The sequence below is a fragment of the Budorcas taxicolor genome, chromosome 16, assembly GCF_023091745.1.
Source record: "Budorcas taxicolor isolate Tak-1 chromosome 16, Takin1.1, whole genome shotgun sequence".
In the NCBI taxonomy this organism is placed as follows: Eukaryota; Metazoa; Chordata; class Mammalia; order Artiodactyla; family Bovidae; genus Budorcas; species Budorcas taxicolor.
This window is the reverse complement of record NC_068925.1, coordinates 13,133,549-13,159,922: the sequence shown is the minus strand read 5'-3', so window position 1 is coordinate 13,159,922 and position 26,374 is coordinate 13,133,549. Positions and strand designations below refer to the sequence as shown.

At 38.2% G+C, this 26,374-nt stretch overlaps 1 protein-coding gene across 1 annotated transcript in view; it reads left to right on the top strand.

The window, feature by feature from the left end:
• The first annotated feature begins 4,996 nt into the window (after positions 1–4,996).
• CDC73 (cell division cycle 73) overlaps positions 4,997–26,374 on the top strand; it is an 85,045-nt gene continuing 63,667 nt past the window's right edge. The window contains exons 1-9 of the mRNA XM_052653707.1: positions 4,997–5,136; positions 7,702–7,807; positions 11,373–11,442; positions 13,407–13,469; positions 13,549–13,601; positions 16,724–16,812; positions 20,254–20,470; positions 24,087–24,185; positions 26,022–26,100. Of these exons, the coding sequence (XP_052509667.1) occupies positions 5,006–5,136; positions 7,702–7,807; positions 11,373–11,442; positions 13,407–13,469; positions 13,549–13,601; positions 16,724–16,812; positions 20,254–20,470; positions 24,087–24,185; positions 26,022–26,100 (907 nt within the window). The 5' untranslated portion in view covers positions 4,997–5,005. The remainder of the gene's footprint in view (positions 5,137–7,701; positions 7,808–11,372; positions 11,443–13,406; positions 13,470–13,548; positions 13,602–16,723; positions 16,813–20,253; positions 20,471–24,086; positions 24,186–26,021; positions 26,101–26,374) is intronic.

The following is a 26,374-nucleotide window of genomic DNA, read 5'->3' as shown; positions in this document are numbered from 1 at the left end:
ACAACTTTCTAGGTTGGACAGCTGAAATCTCTTCCATAGTCTCCTGTTTAAAGCCCTCATTCCTGGAATGGGGAGGTAAACTGATGTTTAATTGAGCTCTAGTATTTTGCTGAGGGCCTTCGTGTTGGGTTTTACTTTCTTTTCTTCGGAATAAAGTGTCAGGGGATCCTTCTGTTATCCGATCAGAAGAGTATCTGTTATCAGATATCTGTTATCCGAACTGCTCCTTAGTAAAACTGTTTTCTAGCTTTCTAACATTTTTTTTCCTGAGGCCTGTCTGCTTCTTTTGTTGTCTTTTAGAGGGAAAGTCTATGGGAAGAGGACAGGCAGAGACCTCATAAGTCCTTGCTTGAGCTGGTCCTGGGGTGATGAGCATAGTCTCCTCGGACCAGTGTCTCTGAACCAACTTTGCCTCAAGTCTCTGTTTTAAAGTTATAATTCCACCTGCTTCAAAGCCAGAGGTTTGTCCAACTTGTGTTTGGTGATGCTGAGCCTTTGGGCAACTTCCAGAGATGCAGCGTTGCACAAGCATATCTTTGGGGAACACTGCAGTTCTCGTGGGTTCCTTGCAATTGAAAACTGCCACTTCCATGTCCCAAACCTTCTTCCTTCATGTTTCACACCACAATATTAATTTGTATGCTTAGCTTTCTAACTGGCATAGTTAGGAATATCTAGTCCAGATAAACAGTTAAAATATTAAAAAAAAAAAGTCATCAAAGTCTTAGCGTTTATTTTGTGAACCCTGAGAAGTGTTTATACTGAATAGCCCTAGTTATATGCTTATAAGAATACAAAGCTTAACTTAATTCCAAAAGAAGAGAAGACATCATAGTATGTATTTTACATTTTATTTTACTATATAAAAATAATGTCAACACAATATTTTGTTGTATACAGGACTAGGGTTAAACTTCTCTTAATTTAAATTTCTTAAATTTGCAAAGTTGGTTTTATGAGTTAAATGAAATATCATTGTTTCTACACCATGGTTAAAATCATATTCATACATGTGTGCATATATAAATACATATATAAAAATAAAATATATGTAATTGTATTTAACTAAATGAAATGGTAATAACAGATATCTTTTTCAATAAATTCTTAGAATGTTACAAATAATGAGGAATTAATGTGTTAGCTAAAAATCCTAAATTCCAGATCTTTAACTAACTTTAAGACATGAGACACAGAATTAAATTAATTAATAACTAATCTTTTGATGCCCAGACAATTTCTAACTAAAAAGCAGAATGAAAAACCACTGGTTACTAAACATAATTTTGTTTACTCCTATTTTTAGGAAAAGCAATGGATTAACAAATGTCTCTGGGTGGTATGTATGCTTATTTTTACTACCTCCAAATTATTAAAATGATATAAAAATGTACACTCATGGAGAAAAAAATTAGCGAGATAATTACTGGTTTCCTGTCCTCCGATATACTCTTTTTTAAAATTATTGTTTAAATTTTGGCTGTGCTAAGTGTTGTGGTGCATGGGCTTATTTCTCTAGTTGTAGCTTGCAGGGACTTCTTTAGTTGCTGTGCATGGGCTTAGTTGTCCCATGGCATGTCAGATCTTAGTTCTCCCACCAGGGATCAAACCCAGGTCTTCTGCATTGCAAGGCAGATTCTTAACCACTGGGCCACCAGGGAAATCCCACTGGGCTTTATTCTACTAGTAGACTTCAAACTGAGAATTGTTAGGAATTCTTTAGAAGATGATAATGACTGGAGAAAATGAGCAGCTTTCATTCTAAGACCAACAAACAAGGCTAATTTCTCAATATTTTTCTGTTTGTTGTTGTTCAGTTGCTAACTCATGTCTGACTCTTTGTGACCCCATGGACTGCAGCATGTCATGCTTCCCCATCCTTTACTATCTCCCGGAGTTTGCTCAAATTCATGTCTATTGAGTCAGTGATGCTATCTAACCAACTCATCCTCTGCGATTCCTTTCTCCCTTTGCCTTCAATCTTTCCCAGCATCAGGATCTTTTCTGATGTGTCAGCTCTTCGCATCAGGTGGCCAAAGTATTGGAGTTTCAGTTCAACATCAGTCCTTTCAACAAATATTCAGAGTTGATTTCCTTTAGGATTGACTTCTTTGATCTCCTTGCAGTCCAAAAGGACTCTCAAAAAAGGCTTCTCCAGCACAATTTGAAAGCACTAGTTCTTTGCTGCTTAGCCTTCTTTATGGCCCAACTGTCACATCCGTACATGACTACAGGAAAATTTTCTAATTTTTCAGCTCTACAACTGACCTTGCCTTTTATTGTATTTTGACAGCAACATTACTGAACCAACATTAGTGAGGCAGTTTTAAGGGATTTAAAAACTAACTCATCTACAATTTTCAGCCCTTTGACTGTTACAAGCAATAGATTATTAATGCTACATCTCACTACATTAAGTATCATTACGCTCAAGATGTGGAGAAATGGTACCCCCTCCTACACTGTTGGTGGTAATATAAATTGGTGCAGCCAGTATGGAGAGCAGTTTGGAGGTTCCTTAAAAAGGTAAAACTAGAACCACCACAGCAATCCTACTCCTGGACAAATATATGGAGAAAACTCCAATTTGAAAAGATACATGCACCTCAATATTCATAGCGGCACTATTTACAATAGTAAAGACATGGAAGCAACCTGAATGAATGGATAAAGAAGACATAGTATGCAATGGAATACTGCTCAGCCAAAGAAATAATGAAATAATGTCATTTGCAGCAATATGGATGGAACTAGACATGATCACACTAAGTGAAGTCAAAGAAAAATAGTATGACATCACTTACATGTGGAATCTAAAATATTATACAAATGGACTCATTTACAAAACAGAAACAGGCTTACAGACATAGAGAACAAACATGGTTATCAAGGGGGAAAGAGGGAGGGGTAAATTAAGAGTTTAGGATCAGCAGATACAAACTACTATATATGAAACAGATAACAAGGACCTACTGTATAGCCTAGGAAACTACATTGAATATCTTGTAATAAACTTTAATGGAATAGAAAAAAAGAATAATTACCCTTCAAAAAAACCCACATAATTTACTCCAAAAGAGAAACTGGTTTTGGTTATTGCTATAAAACTGAATGTTCGTGTTCTCCTCAAATTCATAAGTTGAAATTCTAATTCCAGAGTGATAGTACTGAGAGTGAGACCTTTGTGGGGGTGACTAGGACCTTGCTCAAAAAAGACCTCAGAGACCACTCTTCCCACCAGATGAGGATGCAATATGAAGACTCAGGTGTTTGAAGCAGCAAGCAGGCTCTCACCAAACACAGTCTACCGGTGCCTTCATTTTGGACTTCCTAGCCTTCAGAACTATCAGGAATAAATCTGTCTATAGGACACCTAGTATACGTCATTCTCTTGTAGCAGTCTTAATGGACCAAGTCATCGTTGGTGTGGGAAACAAAGTTCAGTATCTTCTGAGGAGACTCTAATTGACTCTCCTAATGTATCATAAAACCCTGACTTCCTTGAATTCCTCTGCGGTGAGATAGTCAAGTAGTACTGGATGCTCTGATACAAGTATAAATAGAGTAGATAGTACTGGGGATAAATAAAAAGGTTATTTTTAACGTATTTGGGGTGAAGTTTAGGAAAATACTATTGTAACAGGAAAATTTACAGAATAGTCAAAATTTCTCAAATTCAGCTGCAAAATGGCTGAAGAGTGAATACAGAAAAGTGAACCACATTCTACAGATCTCTCTGCAGTGCACATAACGAAAATTGCTTTCTTTCAAATCGGGTAAAAGAATTTGGTTATGTCAATCACAAAGTTGACTTTTTTCCTTTTCTGCTATAGTAAGACATTAAAAAAAAATGGCCCATGGGATATGTTTAAGGTAGACATGCCACAGTAAACTGAATTTGTATCAATAAACTGAGCTTGTGTTCTCTAACTCTCCTATTAGCATCTCGGAAGACAGCTATTAAACTGTAGCCCCTTGAGGCTGGCCAGGAGAAGGGGACAAGACGGAAAAAGCCACCATCTATGGAACTGAGAAGGGGAAGATCCTATATTTATGATTTTTTGATTTGCATGATGCTTTTAGCTTCCATGTTCTCCATTAACCAATTGATTCTGTGAGAAGGTGTGTAACTTGACTGAGGTCAAAAGGCAGCTAACAAACACCAGTACCCCGGCATTGATCTTTGGCCTTTTTCACTAGGCGAGTCCACTAAAAACACAAAATAAAAAATAACCCCCAAAGCAACACCTTTCCCCAAACACCTTTCCCTTCTACAGGGGTTTATCAAGAGGCCATTTGTTAGGTGGGTCCAACCTCGTCGGGACGGCAACCTTGGCTCTGCAAACCTCTCACCAGGCTGCAGCCTGGTTAAAGGAGAGACCACACTGCACTGGCCAGCGGCCAACACTGCGGGCCCGTCGAGGAGCACCCATTGCGCGCTCTGGGAACTGACGTCCCAGATTCCCCGCGCAGGTGCGCGCGCACCTGTCGCCTGCCGCGTGCGCGCTGCGCGTGGTGGGGCGAGTCGGGGGCGGGGGAAAGGAGGATGAGGTCCGCGCTCCCGCGCGTGCGCCGGGCGAGGCTCCCCCGTACGTGCGCCGTACGTGGGCGCTGCGTCCCCGCGCCCTATGAGTTGCGGGCCGGGAGTCGGCCCCGCGCGCCAAGTGGGAGTCTGGGCGGGGCGTTTCCCGGGCGGGCGCGGCGCCCCCTGGCGGCGGGCGGCGGCGGCGCGCGCGGTCAGGCGTTCTCCGCGGGCAGCCCGCGGCGGGGCCTTGCCTCCTAGCGCGGGGTCCTCGGCGGCCTGGGTGGCTCCTTCCCCCGCTGCTGGCGTAGGCGCGGACGGCTGCCAGTGCGACTGCAGTTGGCTCGCGGCGGCGGCGGCGGCGGCGGCGGCGGCCGAGGCAGAGGGGCGGGGGGTGGGGGGGGCTGAGGCGACAGGCGAAAGGGGCGGCGGGCGCGGCGGCGGCGGCGGGGCCCGGGGCCGGCGGCGGCGAGGGGGGCGAAGATGGCGGACGTGCTCAGCGTCCTGCGACAGTACAACATCCAGAAGAAGGAGATTGTGGTGAAAGGGGACGAAGTGATCTTCGGCGAGTTCTCCTGGCCCAAGAACGTGAAGACCAACTATGTGGTTTGGGGGTGAGTCTGTTGCGGCGGGGGGCAGGGCTGGGCGCCCCCGGGTCCCCCTCTCTCTCTCCCCGAACCCCTCCCCCCCGCTCCCCTTGCGGGTTGAGGAAAAGGGGTGCTCCGGGGAAAAGTTTTCCCGGGAGCAGAAGTTGCAGCTCGTCTGTGAGGAGGGCGCGGGAGGAGCGGCGTTCGGAGGGGTCCCTCCTCCGCGGCTCCGTGTGGAGGTTTCTGCCTCCGTGTGGAGGTCTCTGCCCCTGTGTGTGGAGAGCCGGCCGGGTGCATAGGTGCATATAAAGGAGCGCCCCGCCGGGTCCTCGGGCGGCTCTTTTTGTCCTTTAGTTGTTGTTGTTTTTTTAAATCTCTCTCGGAGGCTCTTCTGCGATGGTCTCTGCTGGCCCTTTGCAGCTCCTGGTCGGTTCCGTCTCCTTTCGCGATTCCCTCAAGCAGAGAGAGAAGGGAACCCACTCCGTCAGGTTAGGACGGGGAAGATTTCGGCGACCTGGGACAAGTCGTCGGAATCTGTTGGAGGTGAAGGCAGGGGTCTCCCTCAGGGAGAAAGTTCCTGCTGAAATGAAGTCAACTTTGCCATTCTAAGTGGGGAACGAATAGAGTGTGCGATTGTGTGGGAAATGTGTGTGAAGAGTGTGTGTCTGGGAATGTTGATCCCAGTGAGGGTTGCCCGAGTTTAAGTCCTTAAGGAAGACACCCGAAGGGAGGTCTGTAACCTACATGGGAAAAGTATCTGAAAAAGAATAGATATATGCATATGTATTTCAAAAGAAAAATAGGTCTGATCATCATGAGGGGCTTTTTGAGTGAACCCTTCCTCTCTCAGTGACGTTTCATTTGGATAGCTAGAGCCCTAGACGAAAACTTCCATACTTATTTTGCTTGATTGAATGGGAGCAGTGGGCTTTAGGAAGAGTTGATGAAAAGCTAGGGGAAGTTTAGTTCCTTGGGTTTTATTTATTTAATTTTTTTGGCATCTTGGGCTGCTTATGGTTTAATTAGCTTTGTGCAGATGCGTAAAATCATTCTGAGTTTTCTGTGTGTTTTTTTTTTTTCCTTTCAAAAGGCAGATTTACATTTTAAAAACAAATTAACAGCTTATGTGACGAAAAGTCTATTTGATTTGGGGAGTAACAAGCTGGAAGAGGTTAGGAAGTCCTCTGCCCCACACATTGTGTAGGAGCTCAGCGCTGATTGGATTTTTAACTGATTGGTTTTTCTTTAAAAAATGGTTGAGTATTCACAGTGTAAGGCTGTTCAGTCCGAGAACTGGAAAATATTTTGAAAACCTAGGTCGGTGCCTCAAAGGAGGTTATCTCAGTCAGAGTGGAAGAGATGACACATAACTTGATAAGAATCGAATTCCAGTTCCTAAAGAGAGCAATCACTTCTAACTTGGAAAGTTTTCATAGAAGTGTGTTTGGCCTATGGACATGCTAGGTTTTTCTTGAATAAATGAATGAACAAATGTTAAGGAATGGATAGGAATTCTGAGGGCGAAGTAGTGGGCTAGGTCTTTCCAGCTGAGGGAACGGCATGCTTAAAGACCTGAGAGCTGGAAAGGAAATGTTTTGATAGCTGAGTGAAGCCAGTAGTAAGAAAAGAGTGCTTACAACAGTAGATTTCAAACTTTTGCAGCAGTGAATCACACCAGTACATGTATTTTCATTGAGTGTTATTCTCTGTGTTTAGGGAAATGCACACATATGCATGACATTAATACTTACCTTTACTGAATGCAGTGCATTGTTTTTTTTTTTTAATATATCACGATATCACGAAGAGATACAACTTGTTACTCATGTATTATCTACTTCATAGTACAGTGATTGATAAGTGATACGTGGTTTGAAGTATATTGATTTAGAGAAAAAGTGGAAATACAGCCTAGAAAAATAAGTTTGGGACTGATTATATTGGGCCATATTCAGATGAATTTAAACAATACGTTGATATTTCTAGATGGGGAGAATGTAATAGGACAGTGGGATTGGACACTAACATTTGTTGAGCAAGTAGTAGTATGTATTTGCATGAAAGGGCTTGCACTCCTGGATGACTGTTTTATCACAGGTAGAATTAGTTTTGGTTTTACATCACTAGTTTAATTTGAGAGAAGTCATAAGAATCATATCTCTGAAGTTAATTGTAGTGTTAAAGAATGTTGGTAAGGGTGTTTTCTCAGCAGAATCTTACTTAGAAGACATGATAAGTTTCTTGTAAGTTTAGCCTGAGTGACTAGTAGGCTTCTTTTAATCAGTTTGTTTCTTTTATGGATCCTTCCTAACTGATTAGGTTTCTCTATTAACAAAGCCCAGAAGCTAATTTGGACCAAATTCTAAGAAGTCTGTAGTAATAAAGTTTGAATAGTACTTTTCTTACCTCTTGCTTTTTGTCATTGTTTGCATTTGTGTTCCTTTTGCCCAAATGACATTTTCACTTATTAGATTTCATACTCTTAAGAATATTTTTCTTTGGATAGCACCGTGTGTGTAGATAATGCTATATGATTAAGCTCAAGGAGTTGTATTAGAATTGTGAGTAAAAATCTTGTCTTAATCATTTCAGGACTGGGAAGGAAGGCCAACCTAGAGAGTACTACACATTGGATTCGATCTTATTTCTACTTAATAATGTGCACCTATCTCATCCTGTCTATGTCCGACGTGCAGCTGTAAGTAGAATTCATTTAGAGACTTGTTTGAATTTGATAGTTGATCCTATTTGGTGATAACTTCCCTCATGAGTTTCAGATCAAAAGAATGAAAGGTTTATCTGTAAGAAAGTCTCCTGGAGGGTCAAAGTTAGATCAATTTATGTGGATTTTTAAAAATTTGTGTTTTTTTTTTTTTTAAACTTGTGAGTTGTGGGTAACGTTTATAGTAGTAGGAGTTTCAGAGCTGTTTTTTAGGGATGTTTTAAAAATTGTGTAAGCCTGTGGGAAGACCTTGATATTCAGAACTCTAGTTTCAGTTCAGTGCAGTTGCTCAGTCATGTCCAACTCTTTGCGATCCTGTGGACTGCAGCACGTCAGGCTTCCCTGTCCATCACCAACTCCTGGAGCCTACTCAAACTCAAGTCCATCTTATTGTTGATGCCATCCAACCATCTCATCCTCTGTCATCCCCTTCTCCTCTACCTTCAGTTTTGCCCAGCATCAGGGTCTTTTCCAATGAGTCAGGTCTTCACATCAGGTGGCCAAAGTATTGGAGCTTCAGCATCAGTCCTTCCAGTGAATATTCAGGACTGAACTCCTTTAGGATGGACTGGTTGGATTTCCTTGTAGTCCAAGGGACTCTCAAGAGTCTTCTCCAGCACTACAGTGCAAAAGCATCAATTCTTTGGCACTCAGCTTTCTTTATAGTCCAACTCTCACATCCATACTGACTACTGGAGAAAAACCATAACTTTGACTAGACAGACCTTTGTTGGCAGAGTAATGTCTCTGCTTTTTAATATGCTGTCTAGGTTGGTCATACCTTTTCTTCCAAGAAGCAAGCATCTTTTTATTTCATGGTTGCAGTCACCATCTGCAGTGATTTTGGAGCTCTAGTTTAATCTCAAAGAAAAAAGGATTTTTTGGCATCAAAAAGAGTCAGATTTAGTAGACAGCTTTTTTCCCTTCCCCCCTTTTTTTCCCCCTTTTTTCAGGGATTCTAGTTTCCTGACCAGGGATTAGACCCATACCCCCCCTGTAGTGGAAGTGTAGAGTCCTTTCCACTGGACTGCTGGGAAGTCCCAGTAGACATCTTTTTAAAATGAATTTTTAATCAACAAACTTTCTTCATTATTGATAAATTTATTTGTTTTCAGATGCTTGAAAGGTGCCTGCTTTCTGCCTTAGAGTGCTTGAACACTGCTTCTCTGAACAAGAAATATATATTTAGTGTCAAGTGTGTATTGAAAAATGCAATATGTGGGGTGAAACTATTTGTGACTTGGAAAATTGTGGTATAAAATAGCAGCATCTATAAAGAGCAGCAGCTCTATAAAGCTCTGTTAACTTAGATCTTTAAAAATGAAATCAGGCACTGATTAGAATGTTTTGTTGAATAGGTCCATTCATTTTGAGGTAATAAAGATAGTCCACACTCTTTGTTTAGGTTTACAGTATGTCTCTGGGGAATGACTATAGCAGGTAACTGATGCCATAATTGTTACTGTGGTCCTTAGGACCTTTGGTCACAAAAGGTTTAACTGTCATTTCTCTTGAATATTTGCTAGATTGAAAGGGTAGAATTTGGAAAGTCTAGGGTTCTACAAAATTTTTAACTCCTTTGTTGCTCTTTTGAGCAGACTTTCTGAAACAACTTTTTCTGACTCATAGCTCCTGTTTTCTGTTGGTGATAACGTAATACATAATTCATTAGAGACTAAATGATCAAGTATATTATCAAACTTAGATACAGTAATTTAAAGAAAATTAATTCAAATCTTTTAACTGTTAATGGTAGTCCATGCAAGCCCCAAAAAACCTGGGCGCTCTTACTTGTTTATACTCCTAAGCAGAAATTAAAATTTAACCAAACTTTTAAAAGACAAATTAATTTCAAGTGATTAAATATTGTTTATCTCGTGTCATCAAGGTGTATGTGCAGAATATTTGGTGCAGTTAAATATGGTCAGTATTCAGTATAAGGTAATTAGCCAAAATATTAAGGGTGCTTATTTGTTGTTGCCCATATAAAGTAACAGAGTTTATAACTGTATAATCCTGTAACCAGCTTTTCTCTGTACTCTGCTATTGTTTGCTTACATTATGAAAACTGTGGGGAAAACTGTGGTAATAACACAATTCATTGATTTTATCGTCCAAGGATGACTTGGTGCCTAAAGTATACCATTTTATTTGTTTTGCTCACCTCTTTACAAATTGCTAATATAAGAGAATAAAGGAAAACTACTCATTTAGCACAATAGACACATTTTCCAGATTTAATGTTTTACTCTTTCTCCTGCTTACAAAATTTATACACACTCAACGGTAAGAAAAGAGATATGTAATGTAGAAAGTAAACAGATGTCATTAACATTTTACTGTATAGTCTCCTAAATTTTTTCCCATGCCTAAACCACACGTAAATGTTCTTTAGTCATTTTCTTTTTTTCTTTATTGAAGTATAGTCAGCATTAATAGTAGTTTCAGGTGTACAACATAGTGACTCTACAGTTATATACATTGTGACTTGATCACCACAGTAAGTCTAACTAGTAACCGTCTGTCATCCTACAACATCTTAACAGTATTATTGACTATATTCCTCATGCTCTACATTACATTCCCATGACTGACTTCATAATTGGATGGATTGTTTTTTGATATTGAGTTGTGTGAGTTACTCTATTTTGGAGCCTAATCCCTTATTGAATATATTGTTTGCAAATGTCTTCTCCCATTCAGTAGGTTGCCTTTTCATTTTGTTGATGGTTTCCTTCATGGTGCAAAAGCTTTTTAGTTTGACGTAGTCCATTTGTTTCTTTTTTTATTTTGTTGCCCTTGCCTGAGGAGGCAGATCCAGAAAAATACTGCTAAGATTCGTGTCAAAAAACACACTGCCTGTGTTTTCTCCCGGAATTTCATTGTTGTATTTAATCCATTTTGAGTTTATTTTTGTATATGTTATAAGAAAGTGGCCCAGTTTGATTCTTATTCCTGTAATAGTCCAGTTTTCCAAGCACCATTTATTGAAAAGCCTGTCTTTTCCCCACTGTATATTCTTGGGACATGTACTTATGTTAATTATGAAAATTTAGTTTTAGTGGCTAATTTAGTTTATTTGAAAGAGTTCAAGTACCATATTTTGAGGAGGTGTGGTTAGGGTGTGAGAAACAAAAGCACTTTGGAAACCTTAAATAAAATGAGCAGTCTATGGGTCTAAATCCAAAACATCATGAGTAGAATTAATAAATACTTATCCAAGGGAAAAATAAGAATATAATTGGTATTTTGAAGAGGGTTAGGATTATTGTTTTATTTCTAATGGTTATCTTTTGTATATGTTACTGGAATTTTGAATATGTTACTGGAACTGAGAATAAAGTTACCAAAAATTAATATGCCTAAAAATTTTCAAGATTTTATTAGATTTGTTCAGCCTGGTTATTTTCTAGAAATATGATTCTAATATATGTTGCCAAGATAAGTTGGAATAAAATTCAGATGTTAAAAGTGTTTAACTTTACTAAAGTTTCTTATAATTGTTATCGATTTGATATCTATTTTAAAATTTTGGCTTTAGACCGAAAATATTCCAGTGGTTAGAAGACCTGACCGAAAAGATCTACTTGGATATCTCAATGGTGAAGCATGTGAGTAATTTTTAAGTTGCTCTCACTTTTAAACAGGAGTTGGTTTCCACTCCCTGTGAAATAAGAATCAGTGGGGAGATATTGTGAATTCTCATTATAAACTTCCCCTGCCTGCAACTCTGTCCACGTGCTGCTTTCTCTTTCCTATTACCGTGTATGCACTTTACTCCTAGGACCAGCTAGCCCTTCCCTGCATGTGGAGTCCATCGCCTTTTGCACTCTCAGAGACTTTTCCTTTATATTGTTGCTTCTCTCTTGCATCATCAGTTCTCTTCTGAATCATTCCCTTTAGGAGGTACACGGTAATGTCTCTCATTAAAAACTTTAAACTCCCTCCTTCCTATTCGCTGGGCTTCCCAGGTGGTGCTAGTGCTAAAGAACCTGCCTGCCAATTCAGGAGACATAAGATGCAGGTTCTACCTCTGGGTAGGAAAGATCCCCTGAGGAGGAAATGGAAACCCACTCCAGTATTCTTGCCTGGAGAATCCCATGGACAGAGGAGCCTGGCGATACAGTCCATGGGGTCGCAAAAAGTGGGACACAACTGAGCAGACTTAGCACACACACGCTTCCTGTTCTCTACTGCTCCATTTTTCTTCTCCTTTTTATTACAGAATTCTTTGCAGGAGTTGCGTGGTATCACTGCTTCCTCTTTACCTCTGATTCTCTCTTGAGTCTACTCTTCCTCACTGTCTCACTCACATCACTCTTACAAGGTCAGTGCTGACGCATGATTGGCAGATCCTTTGGTCTCTGCTTTTCACAGCTAACCTGACCTCAGTAGCACTTGATACTGTTGACTGCTTACTCGCCTTTGGAAAGCTTTTCTTGACTTGGCATTTGGGGCAACAGACTCTTGAGGTTCTCTTTTTACTCATTGTTCACCTCACTTTTTTTTCTTGATTCCTTATCTCCAACATTGACGTTTTACTGAGCTTCACATTTATAAATTCACTGTCAGCATCTTCTCTCGGGTATTGAACAGGTGTCTGAAATGTAACATATCCTAAATAGAGTGCTGACTCCCTCTTTCCCTTCTTGCCACAGACAATGAAAGAGCAGGTGTGGTCTCCCAGTGTTTCCATCTCAGCAAATGGTCCCCCATTCATGTAGTGGCTTAGGCACAAACCCTGGAGAAATCTTTGATTCCTAGTCTCTCACAGCTCACATCCTTTCCACCAGCAAGTCCTTTCTTTATCTTTGAAAGTATGACAGGTTCTTAGCATCGTATAACCACCCTGATCCACCTTCTTCCTTAGACCATTGCACAGCCCTCTTGAAGGTCCTTGCTGTTTGTTTCCTACCATGTAGTCTCTGCTCACCACTTAGAGGGACCTGTTTTTGAAGAGCATCTGAACTTAATTGTGTCACTCACCTGCTCGAGGCCATGCTGTGCCTTCCCATCACACTTGGAATACAGCTCATCCTCCTTCCCTGACCTGCACAGTCATGCTTCTGTTCATCTCTGTGACCTCATCGGCTCTCAGTCTTCCTGGCTCTTGTAGCTTTTTTGTCTTTAGATCCTATGCACTTGCTATTCCGAACTCTGTGTTACATTTTGTTTTACATTGTCACATGGCTCACTACTCGCCACCTGATTCAGAGCTGTGCGCTAATGTTGATCCCTCGTGAATTAATATGTACATCTATATTTTTATTTATGTTTTCATACACTTCTGCATACCTACATTGTAATATGTGGGAATATGTTCTTTGTAGTTGATTTTGGTCAGATTGTAAGTTAAATGGTCAAAAATAGTTTGTCCTCTTACATAACTTTTTATTACAGATCAATCTTTTATAATAAAATACTTTTACAAACTTGCTTTAAAACTTAGTTTTTTAAGAGACATAATCCTATATTAAGTAAGAAATGTAACAGATCTTGAGTATTTCCCTTGCATAAATTTCTGATCTTACATATTCAAATATTCATCTTTTCGCATATCTTTTTAAATCTTCAGCAACATCGGCCAGTATAGACAGAAGTGCCCCTCTAGAAATAGGTCTGCAGAGATCTACTCAAGGTATGTCTTATTTCATGTTTATACTGAACTTTTAAACACCTGTCCCCAAACTGTACATTTATTTCTTCTTTTCTTATAGTCAAACGAGCTGCAGATGAAGTTTTGGCAGAAGCAAAAAAACCACGAATTGAGGTAATGGAACTTTATTTTTAAAGTGATTCTTTTTTTTTTTTTTTTAAATGGAGATTGAAATTGTGTATAGTAAGGATTCTTCGCTCATCGTAGTCCTAAGAGCTTTTTTTCTTGAAAAGTGGTTATATTTGCAGTTGATTAATAATTAGCTTAAGCTCTTATATTCTATAAGATCTCTCACATACAGGCTGCATGATGGACAAATTGTTTTCTTTGCCTTTATATCCTTGTTGATGGAAGTGTTGGACTAGATGAGTAGTCAGAGCCTTTTCTATAAAGGGCCAGAGAGGCCCTCCTTCAGGCTTTTGGGGCCTTGTCTTAATCCAGCTCCTCCCCTCTGCACTGTAGGCAGAGAAGTGCATGAATGACAAGGTGAGGCTGTACTCCAAAAAAACTTCATAAAACAGGCGATGGGCCAGATTTGGCCTTTGTGTTGTGGTTCACTTTCCCTTGGAATAAGGTGGTGTTGGAGTTTGCTTCCCTCTGAAGAGCTGTGAACAGTTACTTTTTCCAATGTTGACTTATCAGGTTAGATAATTTGGTAGTATTTTATAGCCAGCAAGTGGAATATTACTGTTGGTAAACAGGACAGTTCATGTTGAATAGAACCCTGTAAGAAATGCAGTTAATGTTGAAAAGATAATTTATTAACTAGCTCGGTTGTCATAAAACTTTACAAAGTTTTAAAATGTTAGGAATTTAAATTGTATAATTACAGTACTGTGTAAGTTTTTAACAAGCCTCAGATCACTTACATATAAACACTCTGAAAATGGAAGATAATGCATTAGAGGCTTACTTAAAATCTGAGAAATGACTAAATCGGCTATAAATAAATGACCAGTATAGGAATAACACTTGTAATCACTGGTAGGGTTAACATTACTAGAAACTGTAAATGTTTTCCTTTGACACTTGTGTAACAATCAAATAGTTGTACCTTTTGCCTGCTTCATGAACAGCAAAGCATCCACAGTTAGAGAAAGATAAGGAAAGTAACTCTAGGGGCAAAGCTGGTTGGTAAATACATACAGTAGAATCACTGACAAAATTTGATCCCAAGATTATGTGATTTTGCTTCAGTGTACCCTGAGACTTGTTTTTTCAGATAATGATAGAGATAATTAGCTCATTGTTGTTATTTTGCGCTAGGTCATACTCTATGTACTTTATGTACATGATTAATTCCTGTAATCCTCACCATCACCTCCTGAAATTGGCAGCCACACATGTCATCTGTGAGCTCACAGGCTCAGAGAGCAGTGACTTGCTGGGGAGCACATAACCGGGATTAGAGCCCAGGCAGTCTGGCTCCTGGCTGCTCCCCTCTGCTGGGTACAGATTTTGTAACAGCAAAACTGAAATTTTCCACAACTCTTTCTGTGTGAAAGGAGGTGTAACACATTGTGTACAAAATAAGTGAATTTAAAAACATGATTTATTGGGGAAAAACTGAAATTCATGGTTTAATTATTTGAAAGAGTTGAATATCTCAGAATTGCAGATTTGCTAGAATTCTGAAAACTTTAAAAATTAACAAGAAATAGCATAATGAAATTATTTCCGGAGTATTTATAGGGTTAAAATGAATTACATGAGTAGCCATATTATACACTGAGAGTTTTCAGTTCAGTAAATATCTGTTGAGGGCCTGCTAGGCACTATGCCAGCAGAGAGAAACCTTGGGATCTGGTTGAAACCTAGGCTGCAGTTGTCTTTAAAATCAGTCTCTTAAGGAACTTGAGTAATATGTGTTAAACTTTTATTTTAGATGTAATTTAACACATTTGTTGAGATATTAATTTTTTCATTCACCCCGGCAAGATGGCTGTTTTAAGTTTAACATGGTTAGAACACAGAGCACGACGTTTTTCTGGTTCTGTAGAATCTACTGATGGATTTTATACAATTTCGTATTCGTTAGCCATAGACACTGACTCTGGTTCTCAGTTTTCTCTTTTGTTGAATGTAGGCATTGAACTAGATCAGAGTTAGTAAGTTTTGTTTTTTAAGTAACCAAACACTTTTCAGACTTAACTTTTACCTGAGATTCTAATATCTAAATAAGGTAGAAGCTGAGTTGCAAAGGTTGAAGTCAGGTATGAAATGGCTCATGGGCACTTTGTAGGAAGCACCTGGTGTTCTGAAGAAGATCCTTTGAAAAACATTCAGCTTTTACTTCTGGTGTTCTATGCTAAAAGATTCAAGACCTGGGGCAACATACGAAAACCATCTTGATCCAAGATGAAAGTTTTAACTGTGGTGAAGGCTCCTCATCAGTTCAGTTCAGTCGTTCAGTTGTGTCTTGACTCTTGGCGACCCCATGGAATGCAGCACGCCAGGCCTCCCTGGCCTTCACCATCTCCCAGAGCTTGCTCAAACTCATGTCCATTGAGTCGGTGATGCCATCCAACCATCTCATCCACTATCATCCCCTTCTTCTCCCACCTTCAGTCTTTCCCAGCATCAGGGTCTTTTCCAGTGAGTCAGTTCTTCACATCAGGCAGCCAAAGTATTGGGGTTTCAGCTTCAGCATCAGTCCTTCCAATGAACATTTAGGACTAATAAAGTTTAGTTACTTTTCTGAGGGGAAGGAATTTTTTGTTGTATATTGTCTTTCCGAATAAGAGTAGCTATGATATATTATGAAAGAAGCCTTAATCATAGGAAAAACTTAATAAAGTTTGTTTGTAAGCTTTCAGTTCTAATCTTAGGTGCTCCAGCATACATTTGTTACTGTTTTTATGTTCAGTTCAGTTCAGTTGATTAAGTCGTGTCTGACTGCGACCCCCTGGATTGCAGCACACCAAGCCTCCCTGTCCATCACCAACTCCCACACTTTAATCAAACTTACGTCCATCGAGTCAGTGATGCCATCCAACCATCTCATCCTCTGTCGTCCCCTTCTCCTCCTGCCTTCAATCTTTCCGCATATCAGGGTCTTTTCCAATGAGTCAGTTCTGTATGTAACTAAAAGTATTATAAAATTGACCCAAGGCCAGTGATGCCTGGGACTTTGTAGGTGGGAACTTTGGCAAAAGTTACTTGCAGTGTTTGTTTTTTTTTTGTTGTACTAAAAGTTAAGTGAAATTTTAAAATATTTACTGACTGATTATTTTCAGGATGAAGAGTGTGTACGCCTTGATAAAGAGAGATTGGCTGCTCGTTTGGAGGGTCACAAAGAAGGGATTGTACAGACTGAACAAATCAGGTAAGAATTTCTTTGATAGAAAATAGGCAATTTAGGATATATATATAAGTGTACGTGGAAACAGGGGTATTAACATGCTGTCTACATGTATTGCATTCTTCAGTGTGTGTTTCCCTGCTCTCAGTTTGAAAGAAGATGCTCGAGTATTTTTTATGATGGAGGATTGGAAGCCATTGTGCTTATGCTTTCTGAAAGTTTGTTGATTCTGTTACGATATTGATCTTTTTAAAAACTATTCCATAATCCAAGCCACTCATTTGTCATGAAATCTCTTATTGGTTTATAGCAGTGATTAGCAGACTTTCCCTGTAAAGTACCATACGTTAAATATTTACATTTAATGTGATTATTAACATGCTTAATTCTAGGTCAATAATTTGCTGCTGTTTTCTCTTTGTCTCTCTGTTCTTTTCAAAATTTTGTTCCCTAAAATGGAAATTAACTTGATCTTGGATTAAATGCATATTTGCTGTGATTCTGTTCTACCCTTTCGTTGGCTGAGTAGTGTGTGCTGCTGTTCTCTTCGAGTGGTTGCTGGGGTTCATTGCGTGTGGTGTGTGGGGTCACGGTCTGCCTGCAGGGTCTGCCACCTCGTGTGCAATGCAGGAACCTCAGCACCAGGGGCTTCCTGTTCTCTCTTGGCATTTGTGCTGCTGTTGTCGTACGTTTTACTGATACACGTAAACACCACAGTGCATTGTTCTTACTCTTGTTTAAACATCTAGGGAAAATGCTGTGTACTATCTCCATGCCTCTTCTTCCCTGTTGTAGACTTGTGTACCCATTTTTTTTCTCTTTGGCCTGACTGACTTACTGTTTTTGTTTTTTTAATTTAATGTTCTTCTTTTAACATTTATTTCTGTTTAGGACTGCTGGTGTTTCTTTCAACTTTTTTATTTCAGAAAAATCATCTCCCCCCCTTTTAAAAAATTTTCACTGGATATGGAATTCCAGACTACCTCTTTTTAAAGTGTGATATACCACTCTCTCCTTGATTGTGTTGTTTTTGGTTAAAAATCTGCTGTTACCCCTTTTTCTTTTTTTGGTTGCACCTTGTGGCTTGTGGGATCTTTGTTCCCTGATCAGAGATTGAACCTGAGCTCTTTGGTAGTGAAAGCATGGAGTCCTGACCACTGAACCACCAGGGAATTCTCTTCTGTATCTTTAAATGTGGCTTTTTTCCTTTGACTTCTTAAAAAGTTTTCTGCATTGTAGGTTTGGAACTATTTAATTAATCACGTAACTTGGGAGAGTGTTCTTCATGTTTCTTGTGCTTGAGTTTTTGAGGGGATTTTTGGGTTCATAATTTTCAGTGAATTTAGAAAAGCTTTTATTCTGCTTCCTCAAATTTTTTTTTTTCCTTTTCTCCCCTCTTTCTGACCTAATTACTCGTACTCGTAATTATTCAACAGCTCACTGATGTTCTTTTCTTTTTTTGAATTGGTTCTTTTTTCTGTTCATTTTGGATAGTTTCTATAGTTCTGTATGTAGTTCTCTCATTTTTTCTTAATGTAATCATATTCTTATTATATTGGTAGTCTCGAGCATCGTATTTTTTACCTTTACAAGTTAAATATACAGTCCGTGTCTCTCTTTGTTGCGTGTGTGGAATAGTTGTATTATTTTGGTGCCTTTGTCAGTCCTGCAGTGTTTTTCACTTTAGATTTCTCCTCATTCTGGCTCACATTTTCCTGCTCCTTTATATGCCTTGTACTGTTTGGATACCAGTCCTGGCTGGTGGGACTAGGTTTTGCTCTTCCTCCTGTGTGGGTGCTGGACTCCGTTCCCTCTAGGTGGTTCTGTTCCTCACTTTAGTTTCCAACTACCTATGGGCTAATCAGTAATCTGCCAGAGTACTCGAGGTGTCCTGTGCAGCTCTCTCTTCTCAGGCACTCTGGCCTGTGAGTTGGTGTACCCTTTGATCTTACTGGAATCCCAGCTCTGTTTCCCCAAATCAGGATATATGGTAAGTTTCGCCTGAGTTCTCCTCCCTGTGCTGTGTTGGGAACTTTGAAGGCTGTAAATTGCAACCTCCATAGGGCTTACTTACTTAGTTTTCATGTGTGAGAGATCACTGTCTTTCATTACTTGATAGAAGATATTGAGTAAACTATTGTTTCATATATTTTGACTGATTGTTTCAAGGTAGGAGGATTAACCAGTCTCTGTTACTTCATCTTGGCTGGAAGTAAAACTCCAGAGCTTGTCCAGTGCACGTTTTGATTATAGTTTAGAAAAGTGTTTGAATTTGGCTCAAGGTGTGCTGGTATGCTTTTGATTTTAAGAGAAAGTTGCATAGTATTATATAAAATAAGTCAAATGCTGATACATATTGAGCATCTGCTGTAAAGTACTTCCATACCTAATGGAAATAAAATAGCATACTGCATAATACTACCATGTTTACACCTGCAGGAATTCCTGTCTTTTCCCCACATGTTGTTTAAACGTATTTCAAGATTGTCATCTTGTGTTTAGAGTAATAATTTTATCAACTGCGGTTAAGGTATCCAAACTCTTTTTCTTGTTTTTACGTTGTGAGAAATAACACTAAGCATATGATTTTAATGAAATCTATACTTTAATTGTTGTCTGTTTTTTTTTCATTACTTCTGAAAGCATAGCTTCTGTTTGCTATTTCAGTGCTCTTTGAAAATGAAGTAAAAGAAAGAAAATGAGAACTTCAAAGTATTGTTTTATCTTCCAGACTTTAAAAGGGGTATATGTTTATGTGGCACATAAATGTCTCTGTCAGCTGTAAAATTGACATGTTGTATATTATAACATAGATTGAAACCTTGAAATAAATTTCAAGGAAAACCTAAACTTTGGATTCTTTACAGAATGAAATTTTTCCCCCTGCCTTTCAATGTGTTGTGTGCACATGCTTATGGGGGTGTGTGTGTGTGTGTGTGTAATTTGTATGCAGGATGGGGAGGGTTAGCAAATAAAAGTCTCATATAAAAGGCTTTTTTGTGGAGGGAGAGCAGAGAAAGGTTTATTACAGGGCCACACAAGGACAGGTGGCTTGTTCTCAGAAAACCCAAACTCTGATGGGTTTCAGCAAAGTATTTTTAAAGACGGAGGGAGCCGTGTCCCAGGATATGTGATCGGCTTGTGCAGAATTCTCTGATTGGTTGATGGTGATCAATCTAAAAGGTTGTATTAATTAATTATTTGGATAGGGGAAGAGATTTTTAAAAATGTGAAAAATATTGTGCATCGTTCCTCCTAAAAATTACTGATTTGCTTATAGTGTTTTTATGTGGACCCCTACATGGTTGTAAGTTATCAAGTGTGTCAGTTTTATATATATATGGAGGAAATCTTAATTATTGCCACTTAAAGTATTATTACCAGGAAGTTATAAATGTAGCAAAATATTTTATAGTGTGCTCAAGAGATCCTTGCTGTGAATATTAAAAAAGACGTTGCTTTCAGGTCTTTGTCTGAAGCTATGTCAGTGGAAAAAATTGCCGCAATCAAAGCCAAAATTATGGCTAAGAAAAGATCTACCATTAAGACTGACTTAGATGATGATATAACTGCCTTAAAACAGAGGAGTTTTGTGGATGCTGAAGTAGATGTGACCCGAGATATTGTCAGCAGAGAAAGAGTGTGGCGGACGCGAACAACTATTTTACAGAGCACAGGAAAGGTAATTATATTCCACTTCTTGTTTGTTAGTGTCTGTGTGTGTTTCAACTACGGTTGATTTTAAAGTTGGTTAAAATTTCCTGTGAGGAGGAAGTTTTTTGTATCTAAGAGAGCAGTAATCATTTAGCTTTCTAACTGATCTGTTTACCATTCCATGCTAGTGTATGATTGGTGGTTGGTCACCAGAGAAGCTGATGAAAAAATCTGAGTCAAAGTGCGAGTCCCTTTCTTTGCGCTTTGTTTGTAAATCCAGAGATTTACAGTTTTCTTACTGGTGAGATTTTTTGCTTAAACCCAATGAACAGGGAATCTTGATGGTAAGCTCGCTGGTCATTAATACCAATATTGATTTTTTTTCCTCACAAAGTAGAGAACTTAATGAGAATGACCCAACAAACATTAATTTGTTTGTGTATTTGATACATTCTCTTCTGTTGGGTGGTTGTGGCAGTGTTTGCTGGTTCCTCATTAATGGAGTTGTTTTGTTTTTGGCTGCAGGATGGTGGGTTTTCTTCATTTCCTTTCCCCTTTTTTCCTGCCTCCTTCTCTCTCCTGTCATCTTCTCTCGTTTCCTATTCATGATTATAAATAACTGCATTTAAAAACATCCTTGTACATACACCTTCATGCGTTTATGACTACATAGCAGAGGCATTAATGCCTAGAAGCCAGTTGCTGGTTAAAGGAGAATGTACTTTAAATTTTGAAAGATAAGAAGTTGAAAGATACTGGATATTCAGTGTCTTAATAGATCTCCAAAAAGGTTAAATCAATTCTGTTTCACTTACCTATTTTTACTTCTCTTTTTCTCCCACACATCTGAATTTTCTCTTAAATGTTAATTCTTCACTGAGACACAGTTCACAGTGATGATTTGGTGAGAAGATTTTTTAGAAAATGTGAGATTATTGATGAAAGTGAACTTCTTCATTGGTCTAGGCAGACTCATTTTGTTTGCACATTTTTTGGATTCTGGCCCTAAGTTCACTGTGCCATTTTAGTAGAATAGCTACTAGAAGGAATATATGAAGGGAATAATTTTTTTCTCTTGTACTTTGACTTGTTTTGTAGAGCAGTTGGTGTCAAGATTAAGAATCATTCTCCAGAGCTTAGAATTATGAAGAAATCTGAAAACACGAGTAAATCTTAAGTTTGTATTTAAGTGATCTGTTGATGAAAGAAAGTGAAAGTCACTCAGTCATGTCCAACTCTTTGCGACCCCATGGACTGTATAGTCCATGGAATTCTCCAGGCCAGAATACTGGAGTGGGTAGCCTTTCCCTTCTCCAGCAGATCTTCCCAACCCAGGAATCAAACCCAGGGTCTCCTGCACTGCAGGCGGATTCTTTACCACCTGAACTATGAGGGAGCCATCATAGATAGATATGTTGATACTCATTTTTAATGCCTAGGGTGGCTAATAGTTAAGTATTATTACTTATATTCTACCAGTGTTCATTGTAATATTTGAAATGAATAACTTTTTTGAGCTCTAGGTGGCAGGATTGTACCACTATTTCAAAACTAAGTGTTGTAGTAGAGTTTAGCATTGTTGGCACCAATGTGTAATTTAAAAATAAGTTAGTATTAGAAGAACTGTTTTGTAGCTAGGTTTGCTTCTGTGAGTATTAACATTTTAAAAAATCAAAATGACGATTTTGACTGGTAGGTAGTCCCTCTGTATACTGTTTTCATCTGACAAACTCTTAAAAAAAAAACAAAAAACTTTTAGGTGCTTATTGCCCTGAATGGCCCTATGATTTTAAACAGATCTTCATTATTACCACCTATCAGGGTTTTCTTATTAGCTGAGTTTCTTGAGCAAAAGTTATTTTTTCAAAATTCCATTGCAAGCACGTCTCAAAAAAGCAGTCTAATTTTATGATACTGTTTAAGATATACTTTTAAATTTATACACACTAATATATAGTCATTGTTGAAAAATTGATAAATCACTAAAAGGAAGGTATAATACTCACTTGTAATTCTACCACATAAAATTAGTAACATTTTAATTTTTTTCTAGAGTTTTAAAATAGTGAAATTTGCTTTTCATGTTTTCAGCTGTTTTCTTAATAAGATTAAGACTTTATTTGCATTTGTCACTGTGTTGACCTTTGCATTTCTGGTGCAAAAGCAGTGGTTAGTTAACTGCTGGTATCTTGATGTGAATTAAAGCATTGGCTCCGGTCTTTGCTAGTGGCCATTTTGTTCTTCACTGCTAATGATGTCCTTGATGAAATTCAAAAATTCACTAATTTTATTAAATCTTAACCTTTAGGTATATTCTTACCAGTATTTTCTGTGATGAAATCAGAACATGCAAAGCACTTCTGCATACCAAAATATGATTGTCTCCATGAAAAGCACATGTGCATTTGGCATTTTTTGGAAAATGAGGGAGGAACGGCTGTTGATTCAAGAAATGAAATTGACAGTATTTTTTTGTCAGTTAAAAGAAAGTTAGAATTTGTGAGGTTCCTTTTTGCTACTGAGGCCATAGCAGTTTCCTAAATTTAACATAGTGTCACACTTGGCTTGTCATTAACATTTTGTACATTTTGGAAAATAGTTTTTCATGAAAACAAGTTATTTTTACTTAGAGTACCTTTTCCCCTCATTTTTGAAGGAATTGTTATTTTAAAAATAGTTCAGATCTCTAATTTGATAAATATTATAACCTGTATAAACAAAGTCTCTTTGGGTGTGCCATAATTTTTAAGAGTAAGTGGTTGTGAGATGTATGTTTGTTGTCCTAAAGAATTATAGGAACTAGTAAGTACTGTTCCTGTGGCAGTGGTTAACATTATGTTTCAGGCTGTCTCTCCTCTCCTATCCATGTTTATTTGTGTAACGTTTATGTGACATCGTCCAGCAGGCACATGGGGGCACTGACTGGGGGTGCCTTGGTCCTGGTTTTCACAAAGGTTATATTCTTCAATAGGAGACAGAATGTTGCTTAAAATGATAAGTGATTAACAGGCAGAGTTAGAAGAGCCCCAGGGGAACTGAGGGGGATAGTCTCAGGTGAAAGAATATTTCATGAAGGAGTGGTCAGATTTGTCAGCTTTGTTCAATGTTGCTAAGGTTGTTCATGTAAAAGTTGTTATGTTTTTAAAAATCTTTCCAACTCACACAGCTTTGAAAAGTGCCTGTTGACTCCTAACAGTATCTCGAACTTTCAACCTATGAAGTGTAGCAGTCTGAAATTAGCACTGGAGTTCATCAAGAAGAAACTTTAATAGTTGATTTCTTTCAGAAGAATTCATTTCTTCTACAACTAAGACGCCCCCTTGACAACAAATCTGCTATACTTTTGTTTTTAAATGTTACCTTGTTTGCTGCTTACATTTTTTGAATAAATGGAGAATATCAATGAATTTATAGCCAGCTGTGTACTTTAGGTAAAATGAAAATAAGTGAATAACATTGGGTTTATAATAACTGGTCTTTGGATGAATTTCCTAGTAGTAGTAGATTTTTACTTTCGTGTGTAGTAATCATGCCTCATTATGATGTAGTAAGGGAAGAATTAATAGAGAAAACTGAATCTGAAATTGTTTATTGAGTATTTAATTTTAAGTGGACTCAATAATTGAAATCCATTTCTGTTTCAGAATTTTTCCAAGAATATTTTTGCAATTCTTCAGTCAGTAAAGGCCAGAGAAGAAGGGCGTGCACCCGAACAGCGACCGGCCCCAAATGCAGCACCTGTTGTAAGAACATTTTGTTGCTTCTATAGTAGTTTTATTAAAAGTGATTATTCGGTGTTATAATATTGAAAACATCTTTAAGTATTTATCTACTTATTTATTTTAGAATTGAGACATACAAAATTATATTTTTTCAGGTATACAGCACAGTGATTTGACATTTATATATATTGCAAATTAATCAGAACCAGAAGTCTAGTAACCATCTGTTACCATACAGAGTTATTGCAATATTATTTATTGACTGTATTCCCCATGCGGTATATTGCATCCTTGTGACTTAATTATTTTATAATTGGAAGTTTGTACCTCCTAATCCCTTTTATTTGTTTTGTTCCAACTCCTCCCAACCCTTGTAATGACCGCACATTTGTTCTACATCTTTCTGTGAGTGTGTTTCTGTTTTGTTTGGTTTGTTGATTTGTTTTCTTTTTTTAGATTCCACATATAAATGAAATCTATGAAGCCAGTTTCATAAGATTCAGCAAAGGAAAAATAACATGCAAATAAAACCTTTTTCATTTTATAATTTCTAAAAGTATGTCAAAATTTGGTAGAGTACTAATACAGTCTTTGCAAGAGTAAGTAGGTTTATTTGTTCATGAAATTCTTGGTGTTTAACCTTTTCAAGGTAGTGAATTTTTGCTAGTATTTAGATAAACAGGTCAGGTGACTTGCTGGCCAGGTATTTTTTTTTTTAATTGGAGGATAGTTGCTTTACAGTATTGTGGTTCTTGCCATATGTCGGCATGAGTCAGCCAGAGGTGCACATTTTTAAGTGCCTCTTTTTGTCAGGCAGTGTGCCGACAGAGATACAAGATGTGTAAGAGTGAAAAGCTTCCTTTGCACTTAGAGTCTAGTGGGACATACAGATAAATAAAAAAGGCAGTGATAGGTGCTGTTATGCAAAACAGTGTTTATAATTATGAATTGGTGGACTTGTTGAATAGCAATTGGTAGGAAACTTACATCAACTCCTAAAACAGTTCAACTGTTACCTTTGTGGTTGAATATTCTCTGTATTCTCATAATCATTAAACTACTTGAAAATTTTAATGTTTGGCATTTGACTGTGGAAGTATATACCTAGTGACACTCTTGAATGAATATGTTTGATTTGGAGTAATAATTGCGGTAGCATCCTATTGTAACAAAATGAAGAATATTTCAGTCTTTACAAATAACATGAATTTCCCAAGCAATTTTGGGAATATTCTTTAAATATACTTTTTTAGTTTATCATAGACTTTTATAGAAAGTATTGTGAATTAATTATATGTTAGATTGGCAAGTTTTTCTGAGTGTTTTAAGAAAACAGCTTTGTTAACTTCAGCTTTGCACTGTACTTTGATAAATGGGTTTATTGTCATTATTTTATTTATTTAATATAAGGATTAATAATCTGGGGAATAATTCAGTTAAAAGACTCCAACATGCCAGTTGAATACGGTTCGAATTAAAAGTTTGTTTTTTGTGTTAAAGAAAAATAATTCATGATTGAAGTGAGTTTATTTTTAAAGAAATTTAATCATAATGAAATTATTAAGTGCACCCGTGTTATTTCTGCAGTTTCTGAGAATTCTGTTTTTTGCCTTGGTGCACATTTACTTGGTGTTCTTTACCTCCTCCCTAGTTGGGTTGGTGTTCCAGCAGTAAACAGTATCTTGAAAATCAGCTTCAGATGATTCCCCAGATTTGTCTACTCCTTGTTTTGGTCTTATTGGCCAAAATATTAAGAGGAAACCTTAGAAAACAATAGCTTTATTGTAATTTTTATTGTAAGTATTAAGTAACAGTTTAGACAATATTGACATATAACTTAACGATGTTTTTCTGCAGGATCCTACATTGCGTACCAAACAGCCTATCCCGGCTGCTTACAACAGATATGACCAGGAAAGATTCAAAGGAAAAGAAGGCGAGTTCCTTGATCTTTCTCTTCCTCTTCCTGTGGTTGTGCTGAACCCGAGAGGCAGCGTGACCTCATGTGGGAGCAGGAGTTGGCAAACGTCTGCAGGCCATGTCTGTGCCACTACATGTTTTTCTGAATTACGTTTGTTGGAAAACAGCCACACTCATTCATTTTTGTTTTACTCTTGTCTCTAGCACTGTGACAGCAGTGTTGAATTGTGACAGAGATCATGTGGCCCACAAAGCCTAAAAATACTGTCTGGCATTTTACAGAAAAGTTT